The 26,261-nt window shown below is 25.1% G+C and overlaps 1 protein-coding gene across 1 annotated transcript in view; it reads left to right on the forward strand.

Moving 5' to 3' along the window:
- Positions 1 to 7,999: 7,999 nt before the first annotated feature.
- Positions 8,000 to 26,261, forward strand: part of LOC119678615 (G protein-coupled receptor kinase 2) — a 63,979-nt gene continuing 45,717 nt past the window's right edge. Inside the window, exon 1 of the mRNA XM_038090550.1 lies at positions 8,000 to 8,565. Within this exon, the coding sequence (XP_037946478.1) occupies positions 8,514 to 8,565 (52 nt within the window). The 5' untranslated portion in view covers positions 8,000 to 8,513. The remainder of the gene's footprint in view (positions 8,566 to 26,261) is intronic.

Raw genomic sequence — 26,261 nt, forward strand, 5'->3', positions numbered from 1 at the left:
TAAAGTAACACATACAGAAATATAAATAGAATACTTTAATTGCTAAATTTACATAAAATTAAGCTTTTTTGACATTTTAAGTAATATGTATTATCTGAATCATAATTCAAGTATATGAGCGCAGAATTGTTCAATTCATTCCGTAATAACTTGAGTTTAGAAATACCTCCTGTCCAACTGATTATACCGTACTGCACTTTACCGCTATGATAATAATAAGAAAAATAAAATTGCTGTTTAGTGATTTGAAGATGGTTGATCAAAATTTAAGTATATGAATGTATATTAACTCATTCCATAGTGTCTTAAGTTTATATATCAGTCCAAATACTGAAGTATTTGACCTTAAATGTACATATAACTGATTTAATTCTTTTTCTATTACTACTTTGCTATATTTCATTCTATTTGGAATGTTTACATCGACATTGAGTTGCTCAATTTAAAACTGTTGAGATATTTTAAGTTTGCATATAAAAAAAATCCTCAACAATTTATACCTTAATATTATAAAATCTAGATGGATTAATTAAAACCAGCGAATACAGAATTTAAGACAATGCAAACACTGCAAGTTCCATGATTCAGAGTACCATTAACAAAAAACAGGCAATATAACTTAATTATCATGCTTTGTTTACACAAAAATATCTATATTTTCTATTAAAATATAATCAGTTATTTTATGAACCAAAAAAAACAATAAGACAGGCTAAAAATATTATAACACAATTTGGCTGCCAAAATAGTCTGGCTGTCTATTAATCCATTTGGAATAGTGAAAAATTTTTCTATTTCAAAAGGATCAAATATATCTTTGTAACCAGACCTAACAGACTTTCTTGCCTTGCGAACTTCGTGTCACGCACTCGTTTCTAATGATCGAGCAAGAGCAGTGTGAACTCAATCTCTTTCTTGCCTTGCTTGCTTTTGCTTACTCTCTTCTAATGATCGAGCAAAAACAGTGTGAACTCGATCTCTTTCTTGCCTAGTTTTTCTCTGCTCACTTGTGTCTGAAGCTCGTTCTTCTCTTCTCCTTTTTGCTTGATTTGTAGTTCGACCAATGGCACTTCGCTTTGGTGGCATAATTGTGGTGTTCAATAAAACGTATTTCCCTCTGATTTTAATAAATTAAATAAATTATTCTATTTCACTTAATATATTTACTCAAAACTAAACTAAAACACACACTGTTCGATGTAAAAACCAAATTAACTTCTCACAATCTAACAATCTAGGTTTGCTAGTTTGTTTTAAATGATATTGGAAATTATATTACAGAATACATTTTTACCAAAATATTTCTAATTAAATGAACCTAGAATCCCAACTCTGATTTTAATAAAAATTTGCAAAAACCTTCCCGGGGATATACCTAATAAATTCCCAAATTTTCACGGTGATGGTTTTTGAATCCATCGAGTACAGACAGTCAGACAACAATTATTTTTATATATATAGATATATTTTATATATAATATATATTTCTTATATTTATAGCTATATATCTGATAAGAAACCCCATAGAGAAGAGTCTTTACATTGCATTTAATAAATATTTTTTGCAATATTTTTTTATTCTATAATGTTTTAATTTTTTTAGAAGAGTTCTAAAAATATATAACTGTTGAAAAATATTTTTCATTAAAATTTATAGAACGCGCGTCTATTTTTAAGTTTAATTGACAACTTTATTGCAAGTACAAAATAAAATAATTAAGCTAGACGTGCACACATGTAGCACTACTTTTATGTCAGAATTTATTAATATAGATAGATCGCAATATTTGCATCTAAAAAAATATTTTATATTTTTTAATATTTTATATTCATTTTTCATTAGATAAATTGGTTTTTATTTTCCAAACTCAATTTATTTTTATTGAAAGGCATTAATAAAATTGTTTATGTGAAAATAAAAATTTTTTAGTAAATTTAGTTCAAAGTGTTTTCATAAAATATTAAAAATATATCTGTTGAAAAAAATATGATATTTGAAACTTTATTTTTTATTTGAACGCTGCCAGATAACAAGATTTTATTGCAATTTGTGGATGCTGCCAACGCTCCACAAAATCGATAAATAAAAGCAAAGCAAAACACATCATATGAGTGACTGAAATACATTACAAGCATTAAAATCGTGTTTTTAATGAACACTCGCCATTAGGGTCTTTCACTACCACGTACTAACACCACGGTTTTTTTCCTTTGTATAAATATGTATTTAGTGAAATAAAAGGCAAGAGTCAAACAAAGCAGATACTTGCTGCTTAACAGACACTCACGACGGAAAAATTATATAAAACACGTAATGTGCGCCCATAACAAAATTAACGTAGCAAAATGGCAAAAGATGAGGACATTTTCATCTTTTTAACACGTTAACAACATTTGTTTCCACATTTCATGCCATGCCTCGACGTAGGCCTTTGACTTTCTAAACGCGTATGCGTATAAGTTTGTCGGCGAGTCGGCGAGAATGTGGGCTTTAAAGGCGGGCGACTGGTGGTGCATGTGTTAATACCAGCCTTTTAACTTGTTCTTCTTCTTATCGGGTTTGCTGTCTCGATGGTTGCGTGCCGACATGAATCGCGTGGCGTGCTGAGTTGGTAGATGCGAATTCGAGAATTGTCAACAACATTATTTTGTTACAATTCTTATTGCCGTTAAAAAATTGTCTTTAAACAATAAAAATTTTGGTTTTTTTTGTTTAAATTAATTACCGACGACATAATGTACTTAAATATCTGCTTTCAAACGCACAGTGATAAAGGACAACCCACTTCTTCTAGATGGCACTTGTGCTCTAATTCAATTTGTAAAAAGATGAGGTGAGTCAATTATGGTGTTAAAAGTCATTAGTGAAATGGTTTAATTTGAGAACAAAGGACTTGTCGGATAGGTTTATTAAAGAGAGCACTATGATGTAAAATATCAACACAAACTTTAATAGGGATGAAAATATAATATAAGAAAATGAGAGTATTGCAGATAAGAAACTTTAATTTAAACATTTCCATAAAGACTTTTTTCAACTATATTGGATACAATAAAAAAAAATACAAATTAAAAATAATAAACAATAAAATATATTTAAATTATAACAAAAAAGACAAATAATTTATTTATAATTCATTTTGTGAGCTTATTTTGTATTTAAGATATATATTTACAATTAGATTAGATTAGTTTAGATTTTAAAATGGGTTGGAAACTTGTCACCACAACACTGCATCCTTTGAGGATTATTATGACATACCCACTTCAGTTTCATAGACAAGTAGCAGTTAAGAACGCCATCATATCCTTTAGAGAGATGTTGCCTAATTCCGTTATAAGTGGATTGGCAGTCGATAAGTACCAAAGTCTGAGTCTGGCGAGACTAGCACCAAGGTCTGCAGCTATCGTCTCTGGTAATATCTAGGTTCGACAGATGTTTTTTAACTCCACACCCATGTGACAAGTCGAATGCCTCTTCTGTTCAGTATAAGTAGCTCCCTAGTTCTGGCTTTTGATCGATACGGCATGGATTCTTTAGCTTGTCTATAATAGGCAATTGTATTATCCCAATCAGTCTGAGCGCTGCTCTTTCCAACCACTCATTTATTTTTAGTTTAAAAAAGCTCCATGAAGAACCGTAGAATGCTTGTGGCATAATATAATATGAGGCCGCTGCTTTTCTGGTTAGTTCATCTGCTTTTTCGTTTCCTTCAAATTCGCTGTGCCCTGGGATCCATAAGTGGACCCTGTTCCTTTCAGCAAGGTTTTTGAGAAGTAGAAGGCATTCCCACACTAGTTTTGAGGTTACTCGAGGTGAGCGCAGTGCTAGGAGTGCTGTTTTATTATCAGAAAAAGTAGATATATAATAACAATAAAAAATTTAATAATTTGAAAATTAAATTAATTTTAAAAGGTTTATAAGAGTATATAGGTATTGCAGGCTAAAAACTTTAAATCAAGTGTTTCCATAAAAAAATCTTTTAAATATATTGGACATGAAATAAAATAACTAAAATTAAATAACTGAAATAATGTTTACTTATAATTTAAAAAAATAACAATAAATAAAAAATAACAAAATAATAAATTTAAAAAACAGTAATTTAAAAAATGTAATTTAAAAGTAATTTATTTATAAAATAAATTAATATTTAGAAAAACGTAATTTATGGGTTTATTTTGAACTTAATATATATATATATATATTGTCGCCAAAGCATATTGTAATTACAGTATATTTTATTGATTTTTTTATGAGATTTATTTAAAATTTGAAACGATTTAAAACAAATATTTCAAATCAAAAAACTACTAAAAAATATTTTACTTGAAATAAGTAAATATTTATTTATCCAATATTATTTTTCTCTCCTTTTTATATACGAATTATAGAAGTGTGTGTATAAACGCAAAAATAATAAATATTCATATCTTGTCATTCCTTTTTTATGACCTTTTATAAAATCCAACTTTAAATAATTTATTTTATTTAATATCGATTTAAAGATCAAACAATCACTTGTCAAAAGTCGAAACAATGATGGGAATAGTTTAACTTTGTTAAAAAAATAAGCGTCATCTGTCTACATGATTTTGTGGTAAAAATTTCATTGTTTATAATTTTTTTAAATTTTTGAGTTTGAGTTATCAACTTACAACTAAACTAAATTTAAGTTTCTGTTTTTCTGAATTTAAGAAACAGACAAAAATTGTAATTTTCAAATTTAAAAATAACAATTCTGATTTTAGATAAATTTTCCTTAGTATACCCAAGTATTTGTTTTATATTGACATTTATTACTGAATAATAAAATATAAAGTAAACTTTAGCTTAAGAAAAGTTAATATGCGCTTCCCACACGAGTGTTTTTAAGGTCATGTAGGACGTCACGTTTTAATGCGGAAGAGGAGTCTGACAAATTATCACTATTTGAAAAAACAAAAAAGTGGTTCGTAATAATGTGGGGTTTAAAATAAATAACTTTTTTCTTTCATTTTCATGACAGTAACTATAAAGAATTTAAAAAAATGCTTTAAAATTATAAACCATAATATACATAATGTAATTATATTCAAATCACAATTCTCAAATTTTTAGTAAATTTGAATACATATTTTTGATGTCAGGACATTAAATTAAATAAAATGTATTTAAATTATAAAAGCATATAAAATTATATTAATATAACTATTGTTTATATGAAAGTAATTAAAATTATAATTACTTCTCTATAATTCCATAATTACATGGCAGCGTCATTACTATAACGAATATTGGCAATAGTGAAAGAGTGAAACAAAAGTCAGTAAATGTATTGAATCGAAAATCTTGATACATTATAATGAGAGAGCAATAGACTGAATTTTCAAAACAATGTACGAAGGGAATGCGAATCAAGCATACTGAGCCTTCTAAAGACTGGTTCAGACCTTATTGAAGCTACATAATTGTCCATATGGCATGTGGGTGTCTAATTCTTACTATTGTGGAATAAATATATTACTGATTTAAATACATCTAGTTACACAAATGTTTATTTTATAGTTTTCGAATGGAGAATTTGAATCTAGTATTACTCTCGACCTGTCAAATTTTGTTGCTCCATCGGACGTAATTCAGTAATTTAACATTTTTGTAGTTGTGTTAGTGGGCATTTATATGTTATATTTTTCATAAATAAATATAAATATGAATTAAATCACACTTTACTTATAATATAGTTATTAATTTCAGGATAATTTTAATACTCTGTCAAAATATCTAAAGTGTTATGGAATAATCTAAAGTTTTATACTTTTCGCTGGAGGTTTACTATTCGAAAATAAAAATTACAATAAAAGTGTATATCGATTTAAAAAGTTACCTCAGATTTACTAATCAAAAATGACATAAACTACATTAAAGATCCACAAATTCAATTTACCGTGTGTGACGAGGTTTTCTTTAATTATATGAACATTATATATAAAATAATTATATCATAAGAATTATACTTACATGGATAAATTATTTTGATATTACTTACTTATTTATAACAATTACATATAACTAATTAGCTAAATGTTATATTTTTTTTGTGGGACTTTAACAATTTATTAAAGTAAATAGAAACAACACGAAAAACTAATTATTTTTCTCGTCAATTTGACAATGTAATTAGTATGTAAAAGATTAATAACAAAAATGTTAATTATTTACTAATTTCTCAAATTAATTTGTTTTGTCTTACAAAATAACTTTTTACTAATTTTTAGACATAAATTTCCTTTATTTTAGTTTACATACTCATAACCGCAATAAGTGATAACCACAAGTATAAACCAGTAAACAAGCTGAGATATTGTTTTTTTTAAATCTGCAAGTGTGGATTTCAAAAACAAAAGTACTTCAAGCCTCCCTTTTCTGTATTGTGGTTTTTAATATCTGTCAAAAGCGTTCATCAGTCATATTTAGTTAATGTGATACCCAGAGTTAGTTGTTTGTTAACATGCCAACTGCCGATGTTTAGTTTTGTTTGTTTCTGTACTTATGTAATCTAATAATCCACCAAACCCAACCCAGTTAATCGATATTTCATACTTGAAAAACAGAAAAGAGCTTATTTACATGTCTTAAGGCAATGTGACTGCCGCATTATTAATGATGCAGCAAATGCGTTTAATGTTGCATATACTATTAGTGACGAAAGGTAGGTAGGATTGCTTCAATAGAAATAGTTTATGTTTGCCCTTTTTATGTAAACACTAATATTTTTTTAAGGTTTGGAAAATTATGGCCACTAAAATTCAATTAAATAAATGTATATAAAGTATGTTGTTCATATTTTTCAAATAATTACATATTCGAACTACATATTTGTCGGAGTTAAATATTTTATTAAAACAGCATTTTATTATTATTTCATTCTTTATTTATTATTCAATTTAATTGTTAATTAATATTTCAATTTTAAAAGACAAAACAAATTAGTTTGAAAACTAGAAGAATACATGTACATATTATGTATTATTTTTATTTTTTTATATTATTTTATAAAGTATTATAAAATATATTGTTGTACATTATTTTTTATATTATTTTAAGGTATTAATTTTTTTCTTTGTTTTTGCGATTTTTATATTAATATGTTAAACTTATTATGATGTTAAACTTCAGTAATAAAAGGAATAGAATAGTAGGTCTCATTAAACGTGATGGGATTACAATGGATATATCCTTATGTTGCATATATACTATATTCTTTCTTAATTATATTTAAATAACTTTATATATTTATTCTAATCAATTTTGTATTCATAAATATTTCTCTTTCCAGTTTCAGTGTTGAACTAATATTGTGAAAGTCGTCATTATTATCTGAGCTAGAAAATGCCTATAGAGTGTACATAGAGTGATTTGCGCAAAATTTCACTTGACAACAAACCTTTTAAGTCTTTGCGTAAACTTCTAAACAAATTGACAGTTGAAAAAGCTATTCAATTTGCTTACCTAAAGCAATAAAAAGAACAAAACGACCACAAAAATATGCTTAAAATAAATTTAGCAGTTGTTTGAATTAAAAATAATAATGCCAGATAATGTTTATATAAAGAAAAAATAAATATAATTTCAACTGAACTAAATCAGAATAGCTCAAATACACAGAAACAATAAACATAAGACGTAACGCACCCACACCCGCACACATACCCACACCCTGTACTGCTCCATAGCGTACTAAAGTGTAATTTACGCATAAAAACTAAGCACTACAAATAAAAGTAAAGGCAAAGGCAAAGACAAAGGGAAACGCAAACGCAAACGCGAAGGCAAAAGCAAATAAGTACGAGAAGAATTACAAAAGTGTGGTTTTTATTGTTTACAAACTAAATGACGCCATGGTTGTTTGCAAGGATTTTACGTAAAAAGCTGGCATCGGCCGTAGCAGCAACAATAATAACAACAATAACAGCAACAAAAGTAGTAGTAGTAGAGCGTAATAAGCACCAGCGCATATATACAAATAAGCAAATTTATTATTCTGCGAAATTAAGGCATAAATAAACAAAAGCAACAAACACACACATATATAGCTACGCACATTTAGCTGGACATTAACACACAACAATACACATTATCGTATAAGCACACATATTTTTCTTTGACAAATAACAGGAAACGGAAACTGTTGCTGACAATATAGTGGCAGTGTGTTGAAACGGAAATTAAAGTGGGCGCAAAAAGAGCATTTTATTTTAACGCATTTATTATTACTTAAAAGTTTGGCCAACATAAAGAACAATTAATATCAACAATAAGAAAAGGACCAGCGGTAGTGGGAGGACTAATTTCAATAAGAAAACAACAGTAGCGATATTAAATAATAAAATTTAACTCTTCTCTTCTGTGCAATAAATACTTATCTCATTCCTATATTCCTTTTTACAATATAAAACCATTCGTAAAGAGATTTGAGATACATTTTTGAGAGGGCCAAAGGATTCAATAAAAAACCGCCAACCTGGAACTAATGGAATTAGAGAATATTGTGGCCAATACGGTCTACTTAAAAGCAAGAGAAGGTAAGTGATACTTTTGTTATAAAAAAATAAAATGTATATAAAGAAATACAATTATCTAAAGTAATTTTATATATAATTTTATATATAAGTAATTTTTATAGAAGTAAAAGCAATGAAATGCATTTTTATCAATTAGCTTCAAATTTATAGGTACCAAATATTTTAAGATATATCTTATCACATACTAAACAGTTGTAAATATTTAAAAAAAATTGATACTTGAAATGTGCAGTACAGAAAATTGTTATAAATAGGATTCTTGTTATTGCAAACATACATCTATATCAATCATCAATTAATGTGATATAAAAATTTATATGAACAGATAAATTTTCTATGGCTATAAAACGACGTAATCCTTAAAAATTGACAGTAATATTTTTAATAATTATAATTTTATTTAATTTCACTATAATCACTATATATCACTATATATGGGCATTGTTCTAAACTGAAAACATGTTTTAAGAACCAAAAATACCGCAACATATATGTATATATGTATTACTTACTTATTTATTTGCCAATAACAACCCGTTACCGAGTTTCGGCTTGACGCTGCATGTCTACCCAGGCGCCTCTGCTGCGTGCGCGCCTTCTCCAGTCTCGTATATCAAGTCCAGTTAGTGCTCCCTCAACTTGATCACTCCACCGGAGACACGGTCTAACTCTACGTCTTCTTCCGCCAACTACTGCTTCAAACACCTTTTTCGCCGGAGCATGGATGTTAATGCGCTTAATTATATCAATGGCTTGTACAGCTCGTGGTTCATTCTAATGCGGTAGTCGTCGCCAACTCGTAGAGGACCAATGATCTTACGAAGAACTTTTCTCTCGAACATTCACAGTGCTGCTTCATCATTCTGTGATAACGTCCATGCTTCTGCACCATACAGAAGCACATGGAGGATGAGCAATGGGTATACCTGTAACAGGCGAGTGACAGTAACCGCTGTTATCTCCATGTACTATACTATGTTAAATCAGTTAATTTTTTAACTAATTTTAGTTTAATTTTTTTATATTATATCAATGCCTAAACAGTTCACATTGTTCTTTTTTTTAAACTTAAACACTGTTGTTAGTGGTAAATATTTCTTTACAACACTTTTGATCGGATTTCATATTGACTTCTATATATATGTATTATGGAAGCATCGTTTTCTTCACTAAGAGTTAATCACAACTAGTTTTATCATATGTATAGTTGTACGCTGCTGTTAAGTACAGTTAACTTATAGTAAAGAGTATATATAACGCTTAAAATTTTACTTGATGTACTTTATAATAAATACAATATTTTAAAAAACAAGCTTTATATAAATGCAAGTTTTAAGAAATATAAATTTGTGATATTAGTGGTTAATTTGTTATAATTTATTCTATAATTATTTTAATATTCTAATAAAAATTTCGTTCTAATTGCTTTTTCGGTTTTTGTCAATAAGTAAAACTTTTTTAATAAATAAATTCCTAAACTAATAACAGAACTTCTTTTTAATCAAATTCACATTATCGACTTTATTCTCGAAAACTAAGAAAAGGTATTTTTTCATTTGACCGGAAGTAAGATATTTAGATTAATTTGAAAAATACCAAAACTAGGTAAAAAGTTTTATACCCAAAAACCCTAAAAGGCAGTTACATCTTTTAATTAATAAAGTTTTTTGCCATTTAAGTTTTTGATGCTTTGTGTCCTTTAAGCGACTGGAAAATTCTGTATCCATATTTTCCGCTTTGATTCTTTTGTTTTTAATAATTTATTTTTACTTTTAGTATCGCTTAAATATTGTTTTTCTTTTCTTATATAAAATAATGTTGCTTTTATCTAAAATGTTATTAAGTCGCTTTTGACCAACGCTTTTCAGCGTAATAAAAACTAACGAAGCTGAAATTGTTGAGTTTAAATTGCTTTATTTTTCCTTAGCCAGAAGGAAAATATGTTTCACAATATTTTATTATTTGAACAGTTTTACCAAATTTACCAAAAATTTTAAGTGTTTTTAATATGCTAAGAATTTATGTTGCCCTTTTATTAGACAATTTATGTTTTCATACTTTGAAGTTATTAATTTCCGCAACTTTGTAGTTGCTAGAAATTTTTAATAAGTTATACTTTATTTTGTAATATTAATTTTAAAACTTTAAGTAATGTTTAAAGTTTGAATTATTCTTAATAAGATTAATGAAATAATTAATCATTTGTATTATGTGCTATATTAAATTCTATTCAGATGGAAATTTGAACCATTAATAATCTGTACACATTTTAATGAAGTTATTTTTCGGATTATAATTCAAAATCTATTCATTCCTTTCACAAAAAAAAAAATTACTCTCTTATTTTGAATAAAGTTAAAATTATGCTAAATATGGTTATATGGTTGCTTATTAAGTGTAGTCAACTGGAATAATGTTCGAATAATGTTCGTTGCTGCTTAATTATCCCAACTACTATACTTCAACATAAAAGTACTTAACTTGCTTTTCATAACAATTTTTAGCTTAACTAGAATTTTGTAAGTTTATTGAACTCGAAATTTCACTTTGTGTACTTCCCCCTCAATATTAGCTGAATACCATACCATAGTAGCTCATAACGTTCCATACAAAGGTGCACAAATGCTGCCAAATTACAAATGCATAAAAAATTGCTCCAGCGCACGTAGCATTTATTTCTTGTCTTACATAAAAGCTTTACCATTTGAAAAATTTTGCCTCGTTCACTCCTGCCGTTGCTCTGTTTTTTTACTCATACAAATTATTCCATCTCGACTTTGTTTCATGCCAACAACATTGAGTTTTTCATTTGTAAAAATGTAAAAATGAATTTTATAAATATTTTGTCTGATGCTTTTTTGCGGTTTTAAAATAATTGCACTTTTTATTTTACTTTGCTTTTAGCAATATTTTGTTAACATTCTTCCTTATAATGTACAGGATACATGAGTTTTGCTTGATTGTACATTTTTCCCTTCTCCAAATGTACTGCTATACCGTGATTACGTGTATATCCGTGTTTAAAATTATTAGCACATTCCATATATGAGTGCTTGTTGTCTTTAAATATATGCTGGAACTATTTGTTATTACAATTTTGGGAATATTTAGGAAAAATATTTAGCATTACGGCTTATACGTTGCTTTTTACCCAAAAACTTTATACTATTTAATGTGTTATTATATATTTCTTTATACTCATGGTCATGGTTATTTTATATAATTTAAGAGTAATGTCACATATATTTTCATTAGATAAATATAACTGAACATATGGATAACATTTAAAATATGTAGTCGACGCTTTTCCATTATATGTGTTCCAAAATTTGATAATATTCCTACAAATATGCAAACTATGATATTTTCGAAACCAGACAAGTGAAAATACGATTTTCACGATAACAAAGTTCTCTACAATGTTAAACACGGACATCGTGATTTTTATTGAGATTTCAGTTTCTTATGTCATATTCGAAATCTTTTGTTGCCATAACGTCTGCTAGTTCGTCTCCGTCAATATTTATAAGCCCAGGAACTTAAGTAAAAGAAACTTTGCGTTGCTCAATATTCTCTACAATTACAATAATCGATTTTACTGTTCTGGATTTAATTGCCTTCAGTGTTGGCTGACTTGCTACAAATATAGTGATATTCTAAAATCAAATTATACAAACTTGTATGATTAACTGGTTGATTTATCAGCATTGTATATCTGAAAAACGCTACAATTACCAGGAATGACTGCAATATCTGTCAATATTTCCAGTAAATACCTATATCAATATTACTCTCCATCCGTTTAAATAAAATATCTAGGGTTATAAAAAATAGATATCGACTTCCAGCTATCCCTGGTTGTAAAAATTCTAAATCAGCCTTCAAATCACTTCCTTTAAATCAGGCTTAATAAAGCTATAACCCCTACTTTTTGCTCCATTTAAATTTATACCATGTCAGTTAGTTGATTATGTTGGAGGAATTTCCGACCTAGAGATCTATTCTTATACTTTAAAATTCCGTAATCTGTGAGCAAGTGATCATTATAAGACTTAGTAATTCAAAATTGATATTCTGATGTAATAAATATCAAGAGACTTTTGAGGCAACTTTAATACAAGTTGCATTGTTTCACTTAATCTTGTTTAAGACTAGCTCTTTCACAAATAAATAACTTGATATTTCTTGTTTAAACATTGCAATAACACATATTTATATTCTCATTTTATAAAAATAACCGCTTCGAAGAATTTATTCTAAAGTGATGTCAATCACAACTAAATCTTAATTTTTATAATACAATAAAACAATGTCACTTGTAAAGGTCTACTACGCAATTATTTTACCATTAATCCATTTAGCATCAAAATACTAAGAGAAAAACAAATTTGAAATATTTACCTTCTTTGAAATATAATATATCGACGTGGCATAATCATTGGACGACATCATTACAAGTTTCCGAAATTCAAAGAATGTCGATATTAGATAAGAAACTTTTCTTTGCTGTAATTTTATTCATCGCTTTTATTTACTTATTATTCTTATTTTAATTTGATTTTTTTTTGTTGGTTTCGTTTCACATTTCCAGAAATTAAAATATTTTGCTCTTTTATTGCTTCTAAGTGCCTTAGGTGATATATATGAAATTTTATCTCATTTCCTTTCATGTTTTCAAATTCAATTAATTTTTTTTTTTCGCAAATTCCGTTGATAGACATTTTACACTGTTTTGACTTAAAGTAATAAAGAAATAATGATAAAAAAAAATAACAGAAATTTCTGCAGTACCTTTCACTCCAAAGTACGAGTGTATATGTAATATACTATAAGCTTAATTTTAAATAAGATACTTGGAAACCATAACAACGAAGCATTAGGTTAATATTTTCGTGGGAGACTTTGGTATAATTATTTACAAAAAATATTCTAAGCTAAAATTTTTCTTACCTCAAACCGCAAATACGATTAAAGCACTTAAATATACTCTTATTTATTTACATACATATCAACATTTGATCTAAATTACTTGTTGAACTTAGCATATTTAATAGGTTGGTTGAAATTGTACTTCACGTCTTTTGAGCATCAAACAAAATCAAATTTATTTTAAGCTACTTATGTGCAGTTAATTTTCTATTTTCTGATCATTAGTAAAATTTATTAATATTATATTAAAAAAAAATGTATTGTGTAAAGTCACATCATTGCTCTCATATGGAAAGTAGACTTGAAAATTTTTTGATTATTTCCAGTTATTCGCACAACAGTATCCTAAAGTGAATTAATACAATTAATCTCTCAAACTACATAAGAGGTCTTAAAAACAAATAAAAATAAAATAAGATAACATGTAGACATTACATTGACGTAATATGTTTAATCTATAGCATGATATCGTAATTTTCTAGTAGCAAAAATGTAAATCTTATAGTAATAACGGTTGGTTGATTCGTTGACTGCAGTGGCAGGGCCTTAGATAATTTCCATGTATCTCAGCATTTTTCGTCGTTTTCCTTCCATATTCCTCACAAAAATCCTAGTATGGAAGAGTAGAGACTAAATCCATTCCGCCGCATTTAAATACTTTTATAGGTCTTTCGTCTCCAACGATTAACAGTTTGATAAACTACCAAAGAAGTATCTTCCTAAGAACCAATATCTATCTTTTTTTTTTTTTAATTTACATTTTAGATTTACATAAAACTATCTGAAAGTGTGATAGAATTGCTTCCATTGACTGTCAATCAACACAACATATGTATCCACTCTATGGTCTACCTCAGTCTAATACTTACCTCCTTCATTAATGTCTGCCCACTTCATTAACCAGACAAATTATTTTCTCAGTCCCAAATGCGTGTTTATTTATTTAGAGCAATCAGCTCAGCTTGCCGTTATAAATGAGGTGTCACAATGGGCTCATTTTCAGAGCCTAAATAAGTTACATCTAGAACACACCATGCAGCAGGGATATACCGTTTGATATTAAGCATCTATACCAATGACAGTTACAGATCAAGAAATCGAAAAATTTTAAATTTAAAATAAATTTATTCAAATATTTTCAATTTGTCTATAAATGTAATTACAAACAACAAGATGATATACTATAATTTTTTCAACAATTTATAAACTGTATAAAGACTCTGAATAACCACACTTTTTGTTTTTTTTTTTTAAATTGTGATATAAATTGTACAGGGAGTGTATATTTTATCGTTTTTTATCGTTTCAGTATTATAAATTACAAAGAAATATCATCCAAGACAACTTTCTTATATTTCGTTTGTTATACACTTTGACATTGATAGGCCCGTACTTTTTTAAGGTGACTAAGATTTAACACTAATCGTCATTTATGGTCGCTTTAGTCACATGATATGTGATTTCAACAGGACTATGCTATAAGGTACATAACTTGTGTTACGCGAATAATTTCTCAGATAACTGATTTATATATCATGATTAGATTTTAAATTACCAAAAATAGTATATAGAATTTTTAAAAATTTTTGAAGTATATAAACTGCACGCAAATGGTGTTTCATTCATTCATTCATTCTGTATCAGTATAAATACAATACATATTATTTTATATATTATAAGCAACATTTAATGTTTAAATATATTCTTATATAAATTGTAACATAATCTTTAATTATATGATACTGTAACCAACACAACATTACAGAGTATGCGTACTAAGCGTTCTAATTATCCGCAAGTAGATACCAAAAACTATAAAAAGTTCGTTCATTCATGTTTCCGCTCATAATTTTCACCCCATACAACGGCCTGCATTCAAAGTGTATCATTTGCTTATCATCTAAGCACAGTGCGGGTCATTTCGTTTATTAAACCCAAAAGATAAATGGCATAGAATTTCAAATCAGCAGATTTTTCTTTAAATGTTCTAATTGGGAATACAATATCAATAAAATTTTATTGAACTCTAAATTATACACAAAAGCACTTAGTTTCGCCCGCAGGCACTGAATTTGAAAGGCTTTAAAACTTAATTCGACTTTGAGTTCATATCTTTTGAATATTATTTGGTCTTTTGTGATTAGAGAATCTATTTTAAAAGCTTTGTGTGGTTTCCAAAGTAACATGGTATTCTGAGAAATAAATTTAGATTGCGATAATATTAAAACTATTTTAAAGTTATAATTATATTAACGCATTGTACATTATGACAACAATAAAAAATTATGTTATACATATAATAAAATAAATTATTTAAAGTATTCTTTAATATATTTCTTCAAAATCATATTTTATTGTTTTAATAGTTGTCATGCTTAAAAAAATTATATTATAAAATCTATATGTCTGTATTATAAATTTTTTTAAATATAGTTATATACATATTATAAGCCAAGTCGAAAAACTTGACATCTAGCGCTCATTATAAATATTTACATTTGGTGTAATATAATATAATATAATATAATATAATATAATATAATATAATATAATATAATATAATATAATATAATAAAAAATATACAATATAATAATAAAAAATATAAAATATAATAAAATAAAAATATAAAATATAAAATAATAAGAAAATAAAATATAATATAATAAAAAATATTATAATAAAATAAAATATAATATATAATATGATAACAATATATAATATAATATATAACATTATAATAATATATAATATAATAAATAATATTATAATAAAAAAAAATATAAAATATAATAAAATAAAAATAAAAAATATAATATAAAATATGAAAATAATATATAAAAAAATATATAATATAATAAAAATATATAATATAATATATAACATTTTAATAATAAATAACACTATAGTACTATAATAATATTATAAAATATATTATAATAAAAAAAAATATTAAAATATTAAAATAAAAAATAAAAATATAAAATAATAAAAATATAAAATATAATATATAAAAATATAATAATATATAATATAATATATAATATTATAATATATATAATATAATATATAATATATAATAATATATAATATAATATATAATATTATAATAATATATAATATAATATATAATATTATAATATATATAATATAATATATATAATATAATATATATAATATAATATATAATATTATAATAATATATAATATAATATATAATATTATAATAATATATAATATAATAAATAATATTATAATAATATATAATATAATATATAATATTTTAATAATAGATAACATTATATTATTATAATAATATTATAACATATATTATAATAATATAAAATATTATAATATTATTATAATATATAATATAATATAATATAATATAATATAATATAATATAATATAATATAATATAATATAATATAATATAATATAATAACAATTTTGAAACAGTATTTATATATAAACTATATTATTTTTAAAACAAAATATTAGATTTTATTCAAGATATACGATTCATATGAAACTATTAACAGCATTTCTTAATATGTCATACAATTTAAACCTAGAATAAAAATTTAATTTAAAAAACAGATAAAATCCAGTTATAAGCAATTGCGGTATAATTTTTTTTCTATTTTTCATACATAAAAATATAAATAAGACTACACAACTGAAGTCAAAAGTTAAGCACTTAATAATTTTTATTTCGCTATTAATAATAAATCTTTCATATTATAGGTGTAGAGATAAGCATTTTGTTTGAGGAGTAGAAAGAATAGCAAACGTAAAAAAAAACGAAGTGTACATAAACAACAATATATTCCTTTAATCTATAAGCTATTTAAAACTTACTGATTTAGGAAAAAAATAGACTTTCTTTCTAAAATAAGGTTTCTTATCTTTCATTTTCAAATTAAAGCAAAAAATTTTCATTCAACAAAATCTTTTAATTGCAACAAATTTAATGAAAACTCAAAATAGAACAACAGGGTATAATACAATCTAATATAAAAAACTTTTTATACTACATTTATTTAAGTTTATATGTTAGCTGTAATAATACATCATAGAAAGTTTTAAATTCATACAATGAGAACAAAATGATAGATAGTGATGATGATGAAGAAAACAATTTGATAAACAATTTTTATCAATAATTGTTTATCAAAAATTTAATTTTTAATTAATTAAATTAAAAAATTATCAAAAATAAAGAATAAAATTATCTTTAACTGGTATATATGTATATGTTTTCCAAAAAAGAATTAACACAATGCTTTTTTTGTTTTAAGTTTTTAAAAAAATTAGTTAGTGGATACACATTTAAAAACCAGATTCTAATTTTGCACTCATACGAGTATGTATTGTTTTTCGAACAAATTATGTTACATCGTTTCCGAATGGAAGTTATAGCGCCTGCAATTATGCTTTGTTTTTATAAAACATGTTATTAACTTTGTGTAGTTTCCACGTATAAAACTTTATTATAAAATCTGGTTTAAAAGTTCTATTTTCAAAAAACATAAAGAATAAAATCAGAAAATATTACACTAACGCTTGCATATTTTTCGATGAATGTCATTTCTGCTATTTCTTTTTTTTTTTTGTTTTTATTGCTTCGAGTCAAAAGTGACAAATTTAATAGAATCTCATTAAACTTTGGCTCATCCGGAAGAAAAAATTAAGTTGTCTTCAATTAAAAATTTTTCTTGTCATCTCGGGTTACTAAAATTGAAAATTTCTTTATTTTATTCTCCTTACTTCTTCCAATTAAAAGAACAAAGTAAAAATTTTTACTATACAGCATAGTATTTTTCTATAAAGAAAAATATGTGAAAAAAATTGCTTATAATTGAATGAAAATTGGAATATTTCAAAGATACACATAGCATATCACAGTCATTTGCAAACTGTGATTTGATTTCTTGTCTGAAATCTAACGCATTATTTTTTTTTGCTGAATCTTAAAAATTTTCTTGGTATTTTTATATCAAAGCTTTAATATAATTTTTCTTTATGACAGAAAATAGCACATTATACTGAGAAATATCTTATAAGTACGCCGCATTAGTTGCCCCCATAACCCTCAACTTTGTGCTATGAGAATTTGTATTTAAATTTTTTTTCGTTGTTGCTCTTTATTCAGATACTTAGTTTTATTATAATAATTTTTTTTATTGTATTTATTTTCACTGTTATTACTGCCAATGATGTCCGACATTGAGAATCTTTTGGCTTTTGGCTGCTGCACATTTATTTGTCTTTATTTTTTTTATTAGTTTTTGGCTATTATTGCTGTAATAATAGCAATGTGACCTGGATTTGCCATTTCATTTAAATTTCTAATAATTTTCATGTCTTTTTTCTACTCTATTTCATCTCATCTTATTACAATTTTGCGGTTATTTTGCATTAGCTTATTTACTTTATTTTCTTAAGATTACATTGTATTATGCATACTTATATATGGATACTATCTGTATCTGTATAGATTTATAATTAATGTGGAAGTATTCCTTGATAGCGATTATATGAAATTATATATTTATATATATCGTTTCATTAAAAAAGTAGTATTCCTTTAAAGTATTCAAAACTATTTATAATACAAAAAAATATTTATGTAAACTTGTGACGTTTTTGAGTTAGTTTTTATCACATATACATAAAATATATTTAGTCTCTGCAAGAGTGTGATATAATGTTATTCATTTATTAATAATGTGTTTATATAAATTTTATTTATCACAAAATAAAAATACACAATTACGTGATCTTGTTTTTCGAATAAATGGAAGCACATATCTGAACAACTAACTTTAAGTAAACCTAAAAACAAAAGGGTTGCGAATCTTTTTAGGTAAAGTCAAATATAGAATATATATATAGAATAGAATATATAGAATATATTACTGTTTAATAATGAATATCAAAATGGAATGAACCATGTTTTAAATGTATATTTTCTTTAACATCGTGGAACAAGGCAATGAATTTCAATAAAAAATTGGGTTTTACTCAGCAAGCTCAGCGTCAATTATTCTTCTTCAAGTTTTTGAATGATTTCTGGTCAGCGACTGTATTGCGGTTTCTATTTAAGGACTTGTCGTGAGATGTAACTGCTGAGGTTGCGTAAACTATGTGCGGCCCAGTAAAGCTTCCAATTTCAGATTTTTTCAAACGTTTTAAACTTATGTCTTTTATTAATTCTTATGATAAGTAAGATACATGAAAAATGGATTTTTGTATATAAAAAACTTTTTTTTTTTGTATTTTGTGTTTTAATTTCACAGAATTTATATCAAAATAATAAATTGACAGATCGAAATAAAATCTCGTCTACATTCTTATAAAAGATGAAATTACGGCGTCAAAGTTTTAATACTATAATAATCAAATAGATGACGTTACGCGAGCCTATTGAACAACGAAGTATACATTCTATAAAACTACATTGTTGCATTCACTAATATGTAGAATATATTATTTATTAGTCATAGAACCATCTTGTTTTTTCTTTATTTATATTGTTCTGATTGCTATCTTAAGGAATTTATGTATTTATTCACAATTTTAGCTCTCTTCTTTTTAGATATGTCATAACAACATATATAAAAAAGATTGTTGCACATTTGTTATTCTATGGTGAACTTGAAATTATTTGTAATTATCTTTCTCTATGTAAATTGAATATGTAATATAAAATGTAAAATTTGAAGTATAATATATATATACCTATATAAAATATATATAAATAAAAATAAAAAATTAAATGAATAAACAACTTTTCCTTTAATTTTAATTTATTTCTTCTTGTAAGAAAAAATAATCAAAAATAATATCAGCTTCTAAGAAACTTCAATTTACAATTTTACCGAGAAATAATTAAAAGGTGCGTTCAGACGTCTAGTATTTTATGATGTTACCCCTGCTTATTATTAGAGAGAACTGAAAAAAAAATATATTTTTAAAACAAGTTCAACTAAGGAAATGATAGAATTGTTTAATGTTAGAGGTGTGGTATGCAGATGTTATATTCTTTAAGTTTGCAAGTCTTATTGATAACAGTGATATTTGTTAAACAAAATCTAGAAATCTATTTTATAGTTATTTTTAAAGATATTGAATATGGTTTCCTGCAGTTACTCATTTCATTTCTTGCGTCGCATCTCTACTTTCCTGTGATATATTGTGTATTTAATTCACAAATCCAATGACAACTCCTTTTATACAAATATATTTTTAGAAATTCTATTTCCTGAATATAATGTTATTACGCATGAAGTTATTCATTTGTCGTTAATTTGTTGCACGTAATTGCAATTATTAACGCACGTGTGCGTATGAGTTACTTTTGCTTTAATAATTACTTTTAATAATTTATTACTTACTCATAATATACAATTATAACTTATAAAAGATAAATTTCATTGCTATTATTTGTTGTAATTATTATGTTTATTATCATAATTTATTGCAAATTCTTATTGTATTATTGTATTTTTTTTTTTTTTGATGCTATAATACTAATTATTAGTATTTTTAATTACCATTTAAAATAATAAATAATTCAATTTGAAAAATTTTGTTATTCAATTTTTTATTTTAAAATTTTAATATTCATCTATTTTCAATAATAAATTTACAAATTAACAAATATTTTACATTTTTAATTTTTATTCCAGGTAAGCTTTGAAATGTTCACATATTGTTGAGCTAAAATGTATTACAGGTAATTAAAAATATAAACTAATTTATTGCATATATGTATTTTAAAATAAACGATTTTTGCAATTTGTGAATACTATTTTGTTTTAAAACTTGTGTTAATTATATAAACAAATTTCAACTAAAAATAATCTTATTTCTTGCTAATGTTTACATGTAAAACTTTTGTTTAACTCGATGTAAACTTTTCTGAATGAAAATATCTTTTCTTCATTCATATTCATTAAAATTATCTTACATTCGAGTGTATCCGTAAATAGAAAAATATGCGTAATTAATATAATTGCAACATCCTAACTCTTAGTATACTACTGCGTACTTCCTACCATTGATGAAAACTGAAAACACTTTTAGATTGTAGCTGTCATTCCTGGTTACGTAAATTGAAATGTAAATAAAATCAAATTTTTTTGAAGAAAAAAAAGGGCAAAAGTATCTGAAAGAAGAATAATTTTAACAAGTCAAATACAAGTGCGTCTGTTTGTTTCTTAATTTTTTATTTATTTAATATTATTTTTCGTTTCGTTTCGTTTGGTTTGGATACGTTTTGTTAATATATTTTCTGTTTGCCTCCTCAGGCGCATGAAACATGTTTACTTTAAAATTGTAATGAAACGTGAATAACGATTTGAATTTTAATTTGGAATTTTGACAATTTTAAAGATTCATTTTAATTGTTTGTTTAAGTTTTTTATTTTAAAACTAAACCGGTAGAGAATTGTAAACCTCTTCTGACGTAGATGAAACTACCTTGTGACGTAAACGAAAAGTGATTAAACACTTAATTTAAAATAAATGCGAACAAGAAAAAAAGCAAATCATAATAAATTAACTCACTAATAAATAAAGTCAATATGTTAATGAGGTTTAAAGCAAAATCCAAACTTTATTTAGAAGAGAAACACTACAAAATTCATCACATAATTAATATAGTAAAAATAAAATTATTTTCGTATTACTGCTACTAAAATTTTAATATTTTTTATTATTGAATAAATTTTTTTTTATTTTTAAATTTGTATAATTTTTTTTTGTTTGATTGAATTTGTAATTTGTTTTTATTTTTTTTTTTATAATATTATTTAATTTATTTTCTTAATTTTTATATATACATACAATTATTATCTCTTGGTTAAGTTGTTCCATTATGTTGCCATATAAACTCATAGGATTTAAATCCATTTACAACAGTTATTTAATCCTAGGATGATTTTTAATAGAATGTCTTGTAGAAAACAAAGATCCTTTGAAAAATAAATTTCTTTCATGTTTAATTTACGTTGCACATGTATTAGATAATGACAAATCAAATATCAAACTCCTTTTCTTTCTCACAACTGCATCAAAAATTAATGAAGAGAGTATTTATAAACTAATAGCTTAATATTGAGATCTAAAACTAGTTTATTAAGACAGTTGTGGTTAGTTCAATGTACCCCGTGAGTCACAATGTATAGTATTCTGCACTTAATTAATAATATACAATAAATTAGCCGAGTTAAAATCATACTAACCATATTCAATTAATGACGTTTTTTAAGAACCGGCTATAAGATCAATATCTATATGCCATTTAAATGATATCGTTAGATTTTTAACTATTTAAAAGTTTCTTTGCTATAAATCTGTTATCTATATGTGTTATACCAATCAGATCATTGGATTACTTCCAACTTAAGACTGATGTGTTTGCGAAGTATTCTAATTTGCAATTTAATTCGATATCACGAGGAAATCAAAAAGGCAAAATGTTGAATTTCAATATTTTATTCTAAGATACATAGCAACCAAAATACATTCTGTATGTTGTTTTTGTTTTAAAATTAAAGTTAAATAATTTGTTAATATAAATATATTCGCACTTTTTGTACATCTTACTCACTTTTAGGCAAACTATCGCTTTCAAACTAGCAATAATTTCTGGTTGAAAGTTGTGTTAATACCAACAACTGTTAAGAAGTAATCTGAAATCGTATAGTATGTCCAGTACTTCCGAATAAAGCCCCACTATTGTTATCTATATTAAAGTTGTCAGTGTAAATGATTAGATTCACTTCTAATGAGGAACCAACTCCTGATAATCAAATATCTCTAGTTGGAAATTAGAAAATAAATTTTCTGTCGAAATTAGAATGTTGGAGATGTGATCATTATTTCCAGCAAAGGAACTGAACATATTTAGAATCGAATCTTACCGTATTCATTAAACTTTAATATTTCAAACCAATAGGTGTGTATAGATCTATAGATGATAAAATAAGAAGATTTGTGTAGGACTAATCTCTGTATTTTAATACTTAATTATAGTATTTTAATTTTTTTAACAGTTACACTTAAATTTTATTTATGATGTTTATGTTTTTTTTTATTTGTCAATTATCTAAACTTTTAGATTCTTTTTTATTTCATTTGATATATTTTGGATATTTCATCAAGATATTTATTTTTGTTTTTATTAATTTTTTTATTTGTTAGTTTTTTACTTTATTTATTTAATTTGTTTATTTATATTTTATCTAATTTTTTATTTTATTTATTTATTTTAAATTTTTTATTTTATGTCTCTGTTTTCAATTTTTTATACTAATTTTTATTTTATTTCTTTTTTAAATCCTCTTTTAAGAAAAGGAAAAAAGTAAACCTGCTCGCAAATGCTATTTTGTGAGATCGAAATTCGATATATTTAAAAGTAATAAAAACATATGTTATTTACACTTTCACGAATAATCACTTATTTAATTTTAATATGGAATGGCAGCACCGTAAATGTCATTCTAAAAGAATTTTTGGTACAAAAGTTAAGTTAGGCACCTGATACTTATATTTAAATTCATTTAATCTATTTTTTTTTGTCTATCTTTTATTCAACTTACGAATTCTTTGAACAATCTTTAATACAAGTTTTATAGTATCTTTTGTGTACGTACAATAAATAGTATCTTCACTCTTTATTTATATACCAATTAATTGTCTGCGTTTACTTTTTCGATTGAAATTAAGCTCTCATGCATAATAAATCTGCCTTAATTGTTTACTACTTGTTTTTATTAAAACTGTTAATAAAAAAGTGTAATTCTATACACTTTAATACGTTCTACTCACCCTCACCCACCTCTGTTTGCAGTAACAATTCTGTAATCGTCTGCAGTTTGTTATACTATTGGACCCACAAATCACGAACATGCCGTCCCTCTTTTGGATATATCTTTGTATGCTTTTAGCCATTAAAATGTACAGCTTTCAAGTCCATTTATTTACTTTTTTTTTTTCATTACTTTTATCAAAGCATCCAAATACTTGTTAATAGCACAAACATGCTTTTGGTTCATTAATTTTGCATTGCTCATGTACGAGTATTCTACGCCTTGTTGTTGGTATTGTTAGTATAAGTTCCATATTTTATGAACCATAATTTTGGCTTAGTTAATTTGGTTGAGAGCCTTAAACAAATTTCGTGATTTATTTCACTTCTTGACATGTAATCAATTTTATATTCTTTTGTTATATAAATGTTTTTTCTTATAGAGAATTTTAATATTACTATATTGTATAATTTTAAATAAATACTGAAATTTAAAGAATATTTTCATGCTATTTGCCAGAGAAAATTCCTAAATTTATTAAAACCATAAAATACAAGCACATAAAGATATCAAACACATCGTACTGAAGGATATAAAATGCATTCCCTACCGTCATTCACAGTTAAGTGTTAAAGATATTTTCTTGACATATCACAATTATGTTTAGTTTAATGTAATATAATAAAAAATTCTGTTGATGGCAGGGTTAAGTATCTTCAATATTGATTGGCGTTCTCGTATAAGCAGCGCTCAGTTTGAGATGACAAGTCTTCCGTACTCTTATGATTGCCTGCTATGTAGGAGTTTCTTTATTGGTATTTACTTTTCAGTGTTTATATGAATGCCTCTGTGTCAATTGTTGTCACTTATTTTTCTAATATTTATGTTAATAAACCTGAGGTATATTATTTTTGTTGTATTGAAGAAATAATCTTTTTCGTTTATTAAGGAATTTAACAGAGATATAAATCAGTATTAAGTTGAAATAAGCAACAATATTGGTTTAACAAAATAAAAAGTTTTTTATAAATTAACAAAAATTTTATAGTAAATATTTTATAAGTATTGAATAAAATTTCTTATAAAAAAATTATTTAATTATTTCACATATAATTACAATACTTTTTAAATCTTTTCTATTAAAACAATTTCTTGTTATTCGAAAAATATTTTACAAATGTGTTGATTTATTTTCGTTCGAAATTTACAATATTAAGTTGACAGATTGTATTCGTTTGATAAATAATTTTTCCTAGAAGAAAATATATTTTGATTTTATACAAAACAAAAACTTTTACTTTTCTGAAACAAATATGTTCATTAAAGTGAACTACATTAATGGAATGTAAAGTATTTTGATATAGTTTTATTTTTGTATAACTACAGTCTGAAAAACAAAAACAAATACTATTTTATACAGTATGTAGTTTCTTATACGTATGTAATTAAAACCACATGATGACATAATATTTTAATGCAATTATATTAATTCAATATAAAATATTCTTGTTAAGTAAAAATATATACAAAATTTATTGCAAGCAAAGTGGAAGAGCATTCAAAAACTCAATGAATGTTTTTAAAATCTTGTGCCATTTCTTATGTGAATGAAAAAATTATTCAATTAAGTGTCATATGAAGCTGTTATGTCAAGACAATAAATTTAATAATAATTAACAAATATATTTTACTTAATTAACATTTTTTTAATTAAAATGTAAATTTTCATGTTTATGTAGTATGCATTATGTCTATTACTAAGCATGCAACATCAAACAAGTTTTTTGTCGTTTTTTCAACAATCCATGTGTATCTGAGAATAGTTTATAAAATCCCTGGTAACTTATGTCTTCCACGCCTTATGTTTTATGCACAATTTCATTTGATTCATAGTTGATTTTTCAATGAACGCCCGCATACATTTGCATGTGTTATTAAATCTAACTCAT

This window comes from Teleopsis dalmanni, chromosome 2 (genome assembly GCF_002237135.1).
Source record: "Teleopsis dalmanni isolate 2A chromosome 2, ASM223713v2, whole genome shotgun sequence".
In the NCBI taxonomy this organism is placed as follows: domain Eukaryota; kingdom Metazoa; phylum Arthropoda; class Insecta; order Diptera; family Diopsidae; genus Teleopsis; species Teleopsis dalmanni.